General features: G+C 40.5%; 1 protein-coding gene across 1 annotated transcript; it reads left to right on the forward strand.

Annotated features, from left to right (window-relative positions):
* The first annotated feature begins 11,945 nt into the window (after positions 1 to 11,945).
* Positions 11,946 to 12,839, forward strand: TAS2R16 (taste 2 receptor member 16). Its single transcript, XM_059073963.1, is given in 6 exon segments — positions 11,946 to 12,096; positions 12,099 to 12,143; positions 12,146 to 12,208; positions 12,211 to 12,286; positions 12,288 to 12,589; positions 12,592 to 12,839. Coding segments are annotated over 6 exon segments (885 nt in total).
* Positions 12,840 to 13,546: the final 707 nt, after the last annotated feature.

The following is a 13,546-nucleotide window of genomic DNA, read 5'->3' on the forward strand; positions in this document are numbered from 1 at the left end:
TCTAGTCAGGTCATTGCATTCCAAGGTAATTTTTAAAAACGTGCTATTTTAGCACATGACAACAGAAAAGGAAAAGAACATCCTGTACATATCTAATCTTTGAGGATATTCAAAGCAACAGCATATTGTTTATTATCATATTTCATAATCACAGTTATTGTACCCAACTGACATTTTTCTCAAGTACTCCTTTTATTTTCCTCACCACCTCTTCATTTGACTTCTGATACTGTTTACAAATTCACCCCTTTGGTGAAATGAAATCTTGGACTACTGCTCCATGAAGTAATTAATGAAACAGCACATTCTCCAGACACAAGGCCAAACTGCCACCAGTGGCCACTCTTAGCTGTGTAAATGCAGATGCTAGATTTCTCCATGAAGAGACCCCTATGGTTTCAATACCAATACAGCATTCGTGTTGAATTATTTCCACAACATGAGATGTACTTGCAATCCACATTCCTTCATCTGGTCCTCTTTGTTATAATGAGCAAAATATTCTCAAGAAGTTAGGAATAGCTTTAGAAACTTAAGAGTAGCATTAGCAAAATCCAAAAAATCTTTCAAGAAAATATTCACTGGGCTTATTTTGGTCCTGCCACTGTTGTGGGCACTGGGGATACAGCAGTGCTCAAAACAAAGTTTTTGCAATCGTGATGCTTACATTCTGGTGCAGAGAGCAAGCTCTAAACAAATAATTTAGTACATGGTATATCAGTTGGGAAGAAATGCCATGAGAAAAAAGAGAGGAGGAGAGGATAAGACCAGTGACATAGGGCTAGGGAAGGAGAAAATGCAATCTTAAATAAAGGATAAACGGAAGTCTCCTTGTGAAGGTGTATTTGAGCAAAGACCAGAAGGGGTTGAGACAATAAAGTAGATATCTGGGAGAAGAAGTTAAGTGAGACTGGGAATAATAATGAAAAGACCCCAAGAGACTCTGCAGTTGGAGCCTGCATAGTCAGAGAAATGATGGGGTTGGAGAAAGGAAGATCTTATAGGGTCTGGTAGACCATTATAATATGAGAAGCTATTGGAGGATTTCATGCAGAGGAGTAACATGGTAGGGCTTACATTTTTATTTTGTTTTAACATCTTTATTGGAGTATCATTGCTTTACAATGGTGTGTTAGTTTCTGCTTTATAACAGAGTGAATCAGTTATACATATACATATGTTCCCATATCTCTTCCCTCTTGCGTCTCCCTCCCTCCCACCTTCCCTATCCCACCCTTCTAGGTGGTCACAAACCACCTAGCTGATCTCCCTGTGCTATGTGGCTGCTTCCCACTAGCTATCTATTTTACATTTGGTAGTGTATCTCTGGACACTGTGTTGAGAATAAATAGTGGATGGCGACAGTGGAGTCAGACAGATGGTAGAAAGGCTATTGCAATATTCTCGAGGTCAGGAACGATGGCAGCTCACTCCAGGATATTAGTAGCAGAGGTAATAAGAAGTGATAGGTTTTGAATACCTGTATTTGTTAATGGATGGAATTTGGGATACGAAAGAAAGGAGTCAGCAGCGACTCCAATATTTTCGTCATGAGCAACTGAAAAGCTGGCATTGTCATTTGGAGCCATGGAGGTGACTGTAGGAGGAGCAGGCTCATTGCTTCTCTATGGCTGATGGATCTAAGAGGTTCAAAGATGATAAACTGGAACATAAGAAATGCCACTTATTCTTCCAGATGGCTGGATTAGCTAGAGGAATGAGAAGGGGGCTGAGGATCGTTTATCGCAGTCCAGTTAAACTGAATATTCATCAAACCCAGACTCTTGAAGCAAAGGCCAATTCATTTTGTTCCAAAGAACGAAGTAGGAGGTAGAGGCACCAGCCCTTATCTCCCCATACCTGTCACCTGTGAGAGGTTCCTCTCTCACCCAGGGTGTCCTCCCTCAGGCTGGGAGATGGGGGGTGGGGGAGCAAGGGCTATAAGGCTAATTGCTCCTCTTGCCATGGGGTTTGATTAATGGTGAGGTCCAGCAAAATTTTCATAGCAACAGTGGATGGGTAATAACCAAAACTTGGAATTGGCGCTTACATTTTTATTGAAACAAGGATGATGCACAGGTCTTTGAGTAGGACTCAGGGTTTCTTATGATCTTTTTTTTTTCTCCTGCCTCAACCTCAGGAGTAAGACTCTGTACCATGCTGGGCCTGTTCACCATCATCCTCCATCCAAGCGTGTCCCATCTGTAGCAGGGGCTCACTTCTAATTTGTTTATTGATTCCCAAGAAAAATCCAATCATTATGGATAACTTTTTTTATTGGATCAACTAAATTCTCGTACTTAATGAAGCAAAGTTAAATGATTCTCAAAACGTCTGTTGCTGTGTAAAACGTGTTATCTACTTTTCTTTATCTCGAATACTATATTACCACCATAAATATCTTTATTGTTTTTCCAGTTTTCTATTTTCCTAGGCTAAATAAAGTTTTAAATATCCTATCAAAAATAAAAATCTCAGCCTTCATGTTCACTCTCTCTCTATTCTGTTTCCTTTTTTCTCACCTTTACTCCAATTGCAGAGTGTTATAAGGGAGAATAGTTGGGTCAAGCAAAAGCCCAAAGACTCTGATCAGGATTTTGATTCCTCAGAAACCCTGTGTATGCTACCATGAGAATAAAGGGTTTTTTAAATAAATTATTAAATGACCAGCTAGTTGACCTAAGTCACACATTTTTTATTCCTCATATGTCCAGAAAGGCACTTTCTCGTGTTTACATAGATTCAAAGGAAAGAAATAAGCTGATGCATCATATCCAAAATAATAAATTACATCGTGAAAAACTGGGAAGGGATACTGAAACTGGCATGCTGTATGTTTTCACATAATGTGACTATCTTACATATACATGATAATATTTGAATTCATGTGAGTCTCTCTGTGCCCACTATCTTTCTCTGGGAGGAGATTAAAGGAAGATCTAAGAGATTAAGTTGAAAATATACATATATGTGAAAATGAGAGAGAACACAAATAAGTGAAAATGTAAGCAACAGACTAATCGTCAGAATACGTTATTTATTGGATACAGTCTCCACGGACTTATGTTCTACTTGCTTCATTTTCTCTTTGTTAATAGAAATATTATAGGATTTACAAGCAAACCAAAGATTGCAAATTACAGTTGGGAAATTTTGCCCTCAAAATTTTATTAGACATTTTATAAGTCTTTCTTTTACTAACCAGATAGAGGTTGAAAGGCTAGTTTGCATATCACTAGCATGCTCCTGGCTTGGGCCCTTTGCTAACTGTAAGAATTGGCTAGCTCTGGTAGGGCCAGTCTCTCCCCAGCCAGAAAAGTTTTTCAAGATGTCAAAACATCATAATATACAGAAATTGTATTGTATAGAAATACTGTGTAAAATATACACAATATAAACACAAAATAAATTCCTAAATCCATCAAATGAGAAGGTCCCAGGAAGGGGAGGGAAGAGACAAACAAAATACTTTTTCTTGAGGTGAGCAAGTTAAAAAGCTTATGTGGCCTCTTAAGCATGATTTCTTAACAGTGAAAAGAATTTTTAAATATCTAGAGGATCCCAGGAAAAACATAAAAGCCTTCTATCTTTTAAGCTCATTCCCCACATGGTTAAAACAAGACCAAGGAATTACATGCCCCCAAACAAAAACAAAAACAAAAAAAGAAAGTTCATCTGTTGTAAGTAAATCTCATTTCATAAAAGAGTAATACTCATTGAAATACTCATTTCAACAAATGAGTATTCTCTAGATAAGTTGCATGTTAGAGCTTTTAACTTTCCATTGTTTAAACTTTCAATTATGAAGGTCTAAAATGAGCAAAAATACTACGATAACAAAAATAAGAAAAAATTTCAGATACTTAGGGTTACCCAAAACGTTGGGGTTTTGTTGTTGTGCAAACCTATGTTTTCTTTCTTTTGGGTAAGTAAATACCTAGGAATGGAATAGCCATATCATATGGTAGGTGTATGTTTAACTTTTAAAGAAACCGCCAAACTGTTTTCCAAGTGTCCCAGCATTTCACATTTCCACCAGCTCCAGACGAGCTCCAATTTCTCCATGTTATTGCCAGCCCTGGATCTGGTCAGTCAGCTAAAGATGAGATCTTTCAGCTTTCATATGCCTAAAGAAGTATTTATCTGACCTGAATTCCTGAAAGATATTTTTGTGGTTATAGAATTTAAGGTTGAAAGTTTAAAATTTTTCTTTCAGTGTACGAAAATTTTGCCCCACTACCTTCTGGCTTTCATTGTTTCCTACAAGAAGTCTTCTACCATACTTATTTTTCTTCGGTATCTAATGAATCTTTGTTCTCTGGCTACTTATAAGATTTTCTCATTAGCGTTCGTTTCAAGTAATTTTCTTATTATATGCTTTGGCATACTTTTCTTCATGCTTCTTGTGTTTGGAGTTTATCGAGATTCTTGGATCCATAAGTTTATAATTTTCATGAATTTGGAAATTTTTCCAACCATTCTTTTTTTAAATAGATTTTATTTTTTTTAGAGGAGTTTTAGGTTTCACAGCAAAATTGAACAGAAAGCACAGAGTTCCCACATACCTCCTGTCACCCCCCATTCCCCCACACAGCTTCTCCCCCATCAACATCCTGCTCCAGAGCAATACATTTGTTACAATTGGTAACTCTACATTGACACATTATTGCCACCACCCAAAGTCCATAGGTTACATCAAGGTTGACTTTTGGCGATGTATACTCCGTGGGTTTTGCCAAATGTACAATGTCATGTATCTACCATTACAGTATCATACGGAATAGTTTCATTGCCCTAAAAGTCCTCCATACTCCCCCAACTCCTGATAACCACTGATCTTCCATAATTCTGCCTTTTTCAGAATGTCATACAATTGGAATTATAGACTATGTAGGTTTTTCAAATTTACTTCTTTCACTTAGTAATATTCATTGAAGGTTCCTTGATTTATTTCATGACTTTATAGCTCATTTATTTTTAGCAGTGAATAATATTTCATTGTTTGGAGGTATTATGCTTCATTTTTCTATTTTTCTACAGAGACTACCTTATTTTTTTTAAACATATCTTCAAATGTTTCTCTGTTCCTTCCCTTCTCCCCCATCCCATCTCCTTCAGGGACTCCAGTTGCATGTATATTAGGCTACTTGAAGCTGTTCTACAGCAGTGTTCTCTCTCTCTCTCTCTCTCTCTCTCTCTCTCTCTCGTCCTCTCCCTCTCTCTGGCTTAGCTTTTTTTCTGAGTTTGGTTTCATATACATTCTATTGTTATTTCTTCAAGTTCACTGATCTTTTCATCTGCAGAGTCTAGTCTGTTATTTTTTTCCAGCCTTATTGAGATATTATAAACATATACTTAAGTTTAAGGTATACAACATGATAATTTGATACATGTATATATTGCAAAATGATTACCATAATAAGGTTAGTCAACACCTCCATCCCCTCACATAATCACCATTCTTTCTGTGGTGACAACATTTAAGATCTACTGTCTTAACAACTTTCAAGTATGTTAGATCCCCAGAACTTATCCATTTATAGCTGGGATTTTATCTCCTTTGACCAACATAACCCCATTTTCCTCACCCCTCAATCCCTGGCAACCACCATTTTATCCTTGTTTCTATGAATTTGTCTTTTTTAGATTTCACATGTTATACCATATTTGTCTTTCTCTGACTATTTCACCACTAGTGAAATCTTTAGCAAACAGGCTACCATACTGTGCCAGGGACAATCTGTGCCCTAAATAACCCTCCTACTGAGGTCCTCTTTGCCTGCTGGGATATGAGTTTGTCAGTCCAAACCCCATCTGATCACCTGTTTCTCAGACCACTCCTGGTTATCATATGTTCGTTCAGACTTCCAAAAAGCAGATACCAAAATAGTATTAGATATGCAAGAGATTTATTGGAGAAATGTCTGTGAAAAAAAAAAAGGAGGATGAAGCTGGAGAAGACAAAGATAGAATTCAGGCTGAGATGAGACTTGACCTCTATGAAGGGGTGGAGGGAAGCAAGAGGGTCAGGTAGGAAGATTCCTGAGCTGCAGTGCAGTTTTAAGAAAGTCCTGGCCTGAATGAAGACTGTCCTTGAGTCAAAGTCACAGTTGATGAGTCCCCCATCTCACGGGAATTAATCAGCATTATTCCTCCTTCTCCCTCTGCCATGCTCAGTCACCAGGTGAGCCCAGCCCATGGGAAGCATGGCTCTTATTGCAAATGTGATTGTGGATCCAGAAGCTTGGCTCACCAATTACATTCCCAGCAGCAGGCAATCGGAGCAGCACATTTTCATGGCCACAGCCGCCACAGCTCCTTGCTGACTAGTCTATGCAAATACTGCCCTCTAGAGTTCTGCGAAGCACAACCCCACGACGTCTTTGTCTCCTAAATATCTACTGCGCAAACTCGCCTCTGTCTTTAAATTCCAATATTCCCATCGCTTCCTCACTCTCAACTCACGGAACCTTGTTTCCCACCTCACTGAGAAACACGCGTAAGAAAGGAACTTCTACGTGTTATCACCAGGTGTATGCTTCTTTTCCTCCTGCCACTAGGAGAAAAAAATCCTTGCATGCAGCAAAGGCCAACTCCTCTACTTAAGTCCTACCACCTCTTGCTTACTAAAGACAACGCTCCCAGAAGTTAGTTTCCTCTCTCTCCTGCATCATCAGTTTCCCCTCCTCTACTAGATCATTTGCACCATACAAAAACATGCTGTTATTTATCTTTTAAAAATGTATGTAATTATGGGTATGAAGGTTTGGGGGAAGGTGGCTGGACCTAGACTAGCAGGATAGTCACACGTGGTTTATCCTTGAGAAATGATTGTTTTCAAACTCCAGGGACATAGTCCCTGCAGAGCCTTTCTTGCCTCTACAAAGAGCATTTAGGGAGCCCATGAACAACTCCAAATTCTGAGATGGGACAAACACCAGGAGGTTTGAGAATGTTTGTCCTTTTTCTCTTCAATTCTTACTCCTTTTTTCTTCATCTTCATCTCTTTCTATCCTGCTGTTTGCACTTTCCCTGTTGTTTTTTTCCTATGCAAACGCTTTGGTGGTACAGAGGTATCCAAGTCATCCCTTGGGCACCAGGGATGGTGCCCAGAGTGGGCACCACTGTGTGCACCCAGCACTGGCTGATGAGTTACTGACCTTGTAGTTGAGAAACATACAGAAGGTAACCAAGTGAAGATTTCTCACAGCTCTTCCACAGCCAACCTCTCACTCCCCGTCACTACATATTTTTAGTAAAGATTTATTCCAAAATCCCTCTTTCCAACATCTGAAAATTTTATTCTGCCCCAAAACTAGAACAAAGAAATTTTCATAGTAGGACATCATTTATTAAAAACAAAACCAAAGATCTCACTTCTTTTATATGTTGAGAAAGTCTCAGCTTGGGCCAAAGTTGGGCCTTCCATTGGAGACTGATAAGTCTATTTAAACTGGAGCTTCCTGAGGAGTGGCCACAGGGTAGCCTGTACATACAAGGACCTGAGTTCTCCCCAGGCTAGAAGGAACCAGATATTTCGTGTTTCAATCAATGATTTTCAAACCGAATCAAGCATCAAAATCACCTAGAAGCCTGGTTAAAATTCAGACTGTTGGGTCTCACTCCCAGAATCTCTGATTCAGTAGGTGTGGGTAGGGCTCAAGAATTTGCATTTCTAACTATTCTCCAGGAGATGCTGATGCTGTATAATCCATAGGCATCACAGCTTTAGACACTGCAAGAGAGGAGTATCTCTGAGGGTGGTGTTTATCATTCAATTGCCTCAACCCCACCCAACCGCATGGACTTGTGCTATGTCCTAGGGAGAGACACAAAGTAAAGAAAACATCATGAGGCTCTGGAGTGTGTTTGTGGATTTATTTTTCCCCCCTCTAATTGAATATAACAGGAGAGGGGGAGTGTTATTCTCCTCCATGTTACCTCAGATCACCAGAGGCTCTGTACCTTGAGTGTTTGAAACGTTCTAAGGCAGCAGGGCCAGTGCCTGGGAAGAGTGATGAAAACAGAGTTCTGTCTGTCACCTGAATCACAGTTGTTTTGCTGTTGAAGGTGGGGATAGTCTTTAACTCCTTTTGGCCAGAATTTTGCCTAAGGCCTTTGGATGGCATCATTTTAGTATTAAATTATAGTTCTTGTATTTTCTACAGTTTGCAATTTGCCAACTGACTGGGTACATGCTCCCAGGGTTTCAGTAATGCGTACATTCAATAAATTGGAGACTAAACAAATTAATGCTATGATTCTTATTTAAAGAATGAGATAAAAAGCAGGAAAAAAATGAACTTGCTTCAGGCTGCACAGGTTGATGGCAGAATTAAAAATAGGAGAGAGAATGAGTTTGGATCCTGTGCTTGGACCACATTAGTTACTATTAGATATTCTTTTCAAGTGCTGACCCTTTGGGAGCCACTGCGACATGAAAAAGATCCATTCTGACTGTTACAGAATTCCAGTAACACAAGGAAGAAGAAAATGTGTTTGGCTAATTGGGAAACATCTGATTCCACTATTTTTTTGGTCAAATCTGGGATTGCTTTAACAAGGGTCAAAGGCAAAACTCCAAGACAAGCCTGTGGGAAAAAAAGTTCTATTTTTCAGGAAAGGGAATTATAAAGGGGAAGGCAGGTAAACAAAGTGTGTTCTTCATTTTAAGGTGAGGATGAAATCATTTTTCCCACAACCTTCAAGGATGAATGCCATCTTCCTCCACAGAACAAATATATCCTGAAAAAATTAGACTAAGCACAGACTGAAAAGAAGCTTCCTGTGGATTACCTGGCTCAAGACCCTGATCTGTTCCATTGTATCATCTCCTTCTCTGACTCTCACCCTCCTGCCTCCTCTTATAAAGACCTTTGTAATTACATTGGGCCCACCCAGGTTTTCCAGGATAATCTCCCCACTCAAGGTCCTTAATCACAAATGCACAGTCCCTTTTGCTGAATAGGTAACATAGTCACAGGTTTGGGGCATTAGCATGTCAATATTCTGGGAGGGGGACATTAATGATGTAAATAAACTACCAGGTTATATTAACAATTGTTGAAGTCACATTGTTGAGTTCAAATTGTACTAACTTGGGGTCCATTTGCCAGCCCCACTGGTCCAAACACTGATTAATAAATGCACATTCACAGCAGTGCAGATCATGGGAACCACTCTCCACAATGTCACATATGATGTATAGGAACTTATAATCACCATTTGTCTCATTCAATTTTGAAGCATTTGTTCACATTAAATGCCCAAGCCACAAGTTTTTCCATAAAAAATTGTCAATTTGGGCTCACTTATATTTTAGCATCTTTGTCAATTTCAATTATTTGAATGACATAAGAGTATAATCATGTGTGTGCATTTCTCTATTATGCTAGGAGGCTAGTTTTATGATTTTCAAGGCCCTTACACTTGTGATATAGTAGGACACATGGTCTGCTCTCCTTGTACTCATCATTCATTCAACAGCTATTTTCTAAGTACCTACTAGGGGCTGTTGTGTTCTAGTTGTTGAATCAAGGGACCCCAGAGATTGCTCTGCAGGATTCACATGCCCACACAGGAAAATAGCCTGCCTTTGAACTCCTAACCCCAGGGAACATCAACCAACCAGTTAGGGACTCACTTTATATGTCTCACATTCAAACTTGCACAAAGAGAATCTGGGTTATTCGATTGACTGGTCACTATCACTATGGAGAGTGTCCCTGTGGAGTGCAGCAGAGCCAGGGCTTGAGGGCTCTCAGAGTAAGGCAGTGAATACCGGAGGCAACATGCCTAGTGTATCCAGGACAAAAGGCAGATGTTAATGCTATTATTGCATATTTCAAGTCACATCATTTCTTATCTTTCTCCCTTTCTTATACCTGGATACATCTCAACCAATTCACGTTTTAATTGAAAACTAAAAGGTGCCATCACCCTTTTAAAATTTCCTGATTCTTGCATTTTTGAGAATGCAGATCAGATGTTTTCTAATATTCTGTTTCCTCGTGTAATTTTTAAGTGTGGTTTACCTCTGCACCATGAGTTCAGTGGTTTCTTGTTTTACTTTCAAGGATTCTATGACTTTCACTTTGTCTCCCTCATCAACTAGTAATTATCAGAATTATCCTCTCAATTTTGAAGACACTAACTAAATATTTGGTGTCTATCTGGTATAGTTTTCCAGAACTAATTTCCTGAATTCATTTTCTGGTTTGCATATATAGCTCTGGATTCCTAAATACTGAGATATTTAGAAGTAATGTGTAGTTTGTCCCTTGTCTAAAACAGCATTGAAAGTCTACAAAATCACAAGTATCCTGCTTATAGGGATCTTTTTGTCTCTGAGGCTTTCAATTACCATCTTCATATTCCAAGGTACCACACACCACCACGCATTCACTTCCACACCAGCGACACTGGATACTTGGAACTGTGGTCCCAGAATCGAGATAGCAAAAGGGCTTGCTTCAAGAGGGTGCTATTGTAGTTGTTTGGGCAAATGCACATCAAATTTGCCTCTAGTGAGATTACAAAGAATAAAAGGACTAAGGGTTAAGCTTCCAAGTTTCCTCAAACAGCTCAGAGTGTGAATACTGGGCTGCTTCCCCACAGACATCTGGCTGCTCAGCTCAGCCTCAGGGCCTATGGGGTGGAGCTTTGAGCAGCAAGAGCACAGACAGGGGATGGTGCAGCCCAGGCCAGGCTACACAGCTGGACAGGGAAGCAGCTGCCAAGTGCCTATCCTCAGCAGGTGCCTGACGGATCAGCCCATTCCACATCCACTGGGGTCAGACTTGCTTGTGAGCCCTCATGAGACACTTCCAGAAATACCTAGTGGGGACTTTACAGAGGGCTACAATTTTATAGAACCAGATTACAGCAGGGCCAGGGACATTGAAGTTACCATCAACAGCGACTACCTTTGTCTCCACAGGCTGGTTAGAGAGGGAAAGCTCGAAGACAATATACATAAACAAACAAACAGAGAGCAAGGCTTCTATGCTTCTCTATTCAGTAGACCCTATGTTTCAAAATGGTTTTACTAGTGGTAAGAGGGCCCTCTTTCAATTCATCTTGAGCAATGGGAGCAGTGACAAACAGAGCCTCACCATATAAGGGGGAAAAAAATGGTAATGATAATGGAACAAGAACATTTCCCAAACATATATAAAGCATGAGCTCAAGGCACAGGAATTGGCAGAACAATAGCCAAGGAGGCCACACCTCAATTGTAGGGAGAGTACTGGGGGCACCGTGCAGTGATTTCTTTGAGTTGAGAAATTCAATGGGCAGTAAAGAAAGTGGCCTGTCTTGGATGGGGATACTTGAAAGTCTCAGTTTCCAGCAATTTGGTACGTGGAATCTCAGAGCAAAGACTTTCTTTATTGTTTTTTTCTATGCACTCAAACTTTGATTGTAGCATCCACGCCCAGCTGCTGTAGACGCTGGGGACACACGGTTTCTGAAGTTGACACTGTTACAGCACTCAGTGAGCAGAAATGTTACCCAGGATGTGAATGGACAGCGAAGGATTTACCTATCCTGTGGTTCAAATTTTAGGTTAAAAGACTGAGGATATTCTATTAAAAAGATGGGGAAATAAGCTCAAGACACCTCAGGCAGATAAAGAAGAAATAAACAGCATGGTTATGAAATAGGGATGCTTTTTATGGGAATAATCAGATCACCTCAGGAGCAAGAATCCACATTTAAACAACATTCCCCTGCATCCAGGCCTGATAACAAACCAGCAAGCAAAGCATAAGCAAATCCTGCAGACAGGAAAATGGGAAAGTCAACAATAAGTCCAGAAAAATTTGCATCCAGAGGGAGACATTTTCTTGTGTGAAACGTTAGTGGGGCCAGGAATCTGGTCCCTACCTGGAAATTGTTGCAGAGATTCTGAGTCTGTGCCCAGGAAGTTTCTCTGGAATAGAAGGATGATAACCATCCAACCCTCTGTCTTCTTCATGATCATCTATATGCTCACGTTCCTGACAATAACTGTGCAGAGCAGCTTAACTGCTGTAGTGCTGGGCACAGAGTGGGTGAGGTTCCAAAGGCTGTCACCCGTGCAAATGACCCTCCCTGGCCTGGCGTCTGCTGCTTCTGCCAACTGTGCTCATCGACGCTGTACAACTTTGCTCCCACTTCCTCCCTAATTACGAATTCTGCTACTTCAGGATCGTCTGGGAATTTACTAACTTCTTTCATTCTGGTTGACCAGCACGCTTGCTGTCCTCTACTGTGTCAAAGTCTCCTCCTTCAGCCACCCCATCTTCTTGGCTGAAGTGGAGAATTGTGAGGTTGGCTCCTCGGCTGTTGCTGGGTTCTCTGCTGATTTCCTGTGTGTCTATCGTCTTTGCAGCTGTTGGGCATTACAGCAAGATTCAACTGATCTCCATGAGGCACTTCCCTAGAAACAGCACCATGACTGAGAGACAAGATATTCCTGTGGGATTTTTCCATGTGCCAGCCAGTGGTTGTGTTGATTATTCCTTTCCTCCTGTTCCTGCTTCCACCCGCTTGCTCATGGCCTTATTATTCCAACACCTGAGGCAGATGAAAGATCATCACACCAGCCACCCTCCAGCCTGGAAGCTCACTCTACTGCCCTGAGGTCCCTTGCCGTCTTCCTCATTTTCTTCACCTCTTATTTTCTGACCCTACTAATCTCCATCTGGGGTGTCCTTTTTAATAAGGGGTCCTGGTTCTGAGCCTGGGAAGCTATCGTCTGTGCTCTAGTCTCTATTCATTTGACTTCACTGATGCTGAGCAGACCTAAACTGAAAAGGGTTTTAAAGGTAAGGTGCTGGGGCCTAGAGGCTGCCTGAGGCACAGGGGACAAGAGGACCCCTGGGCAAATGGGTGTTTGCACTGATACAACTAATGTCAATAACCTCACCTGCAGGACTCTTGACAATCCCCTGTGTGACAGTGACGCACCATAAACCCAAGCCTCACTCTCTTCCCCTACAGCCATCTATCTCCAAACAAGCAGTCCCTTCTCTATTCTATGCCACTCCTTTCTTTCCCTTTCCACAGTCCCCAGGTTGGCCCCAACTTTCTCATGACATCTCCATCTCTCCTTAGTCCTCTCTACCTCTGAAATCTTTCTCCCAGTATATCCAACACAAGAGACCCAAAGTCACAGTATCTGCATTTTGTTTTTATTTGACCCATTCCATGACTGCCAATTCTTCATACTAATATGAATCCCTTCCCCACAAGAATTTATTGCCCACATCCTGAATGTTTTCCATGCTACGCCCTTGATTTACTTTCCATATTTTAGTCAAGAAAAAATCTTGTATCTCTCTCTCCATTGCTTCTGTACTTTTATTCAATAATTTTATTCAATAATTCAATAATTTTATTCAATAATTTTCCTTGTGTCTCTTCCAAATACTGTGCCTTTATGCTTTTAATATTCAAGTCAAATTTTAACTCTTCTTTTTCTTGCCAAGACATTACTTTCCCCAGAATAGCAGACGACTTACCCAATCTAGGGTCATCCTGGAACCTCTTCAAATATTGGCAA

This window comes from Kogia breviceps, chromosome 9 (genome assembly GCF_026419965.1).
Source record: "Kogia breviceps isolate mKogBre1 chromosome 9, mKogBre1 haplotype 1, whole genome shotgun sequence".
NCBI lineage: Eukaryota > Metazoa > Chordata > Mammalia > Artiodactyla > Physeteridae > Kogia > Kogia breviceps.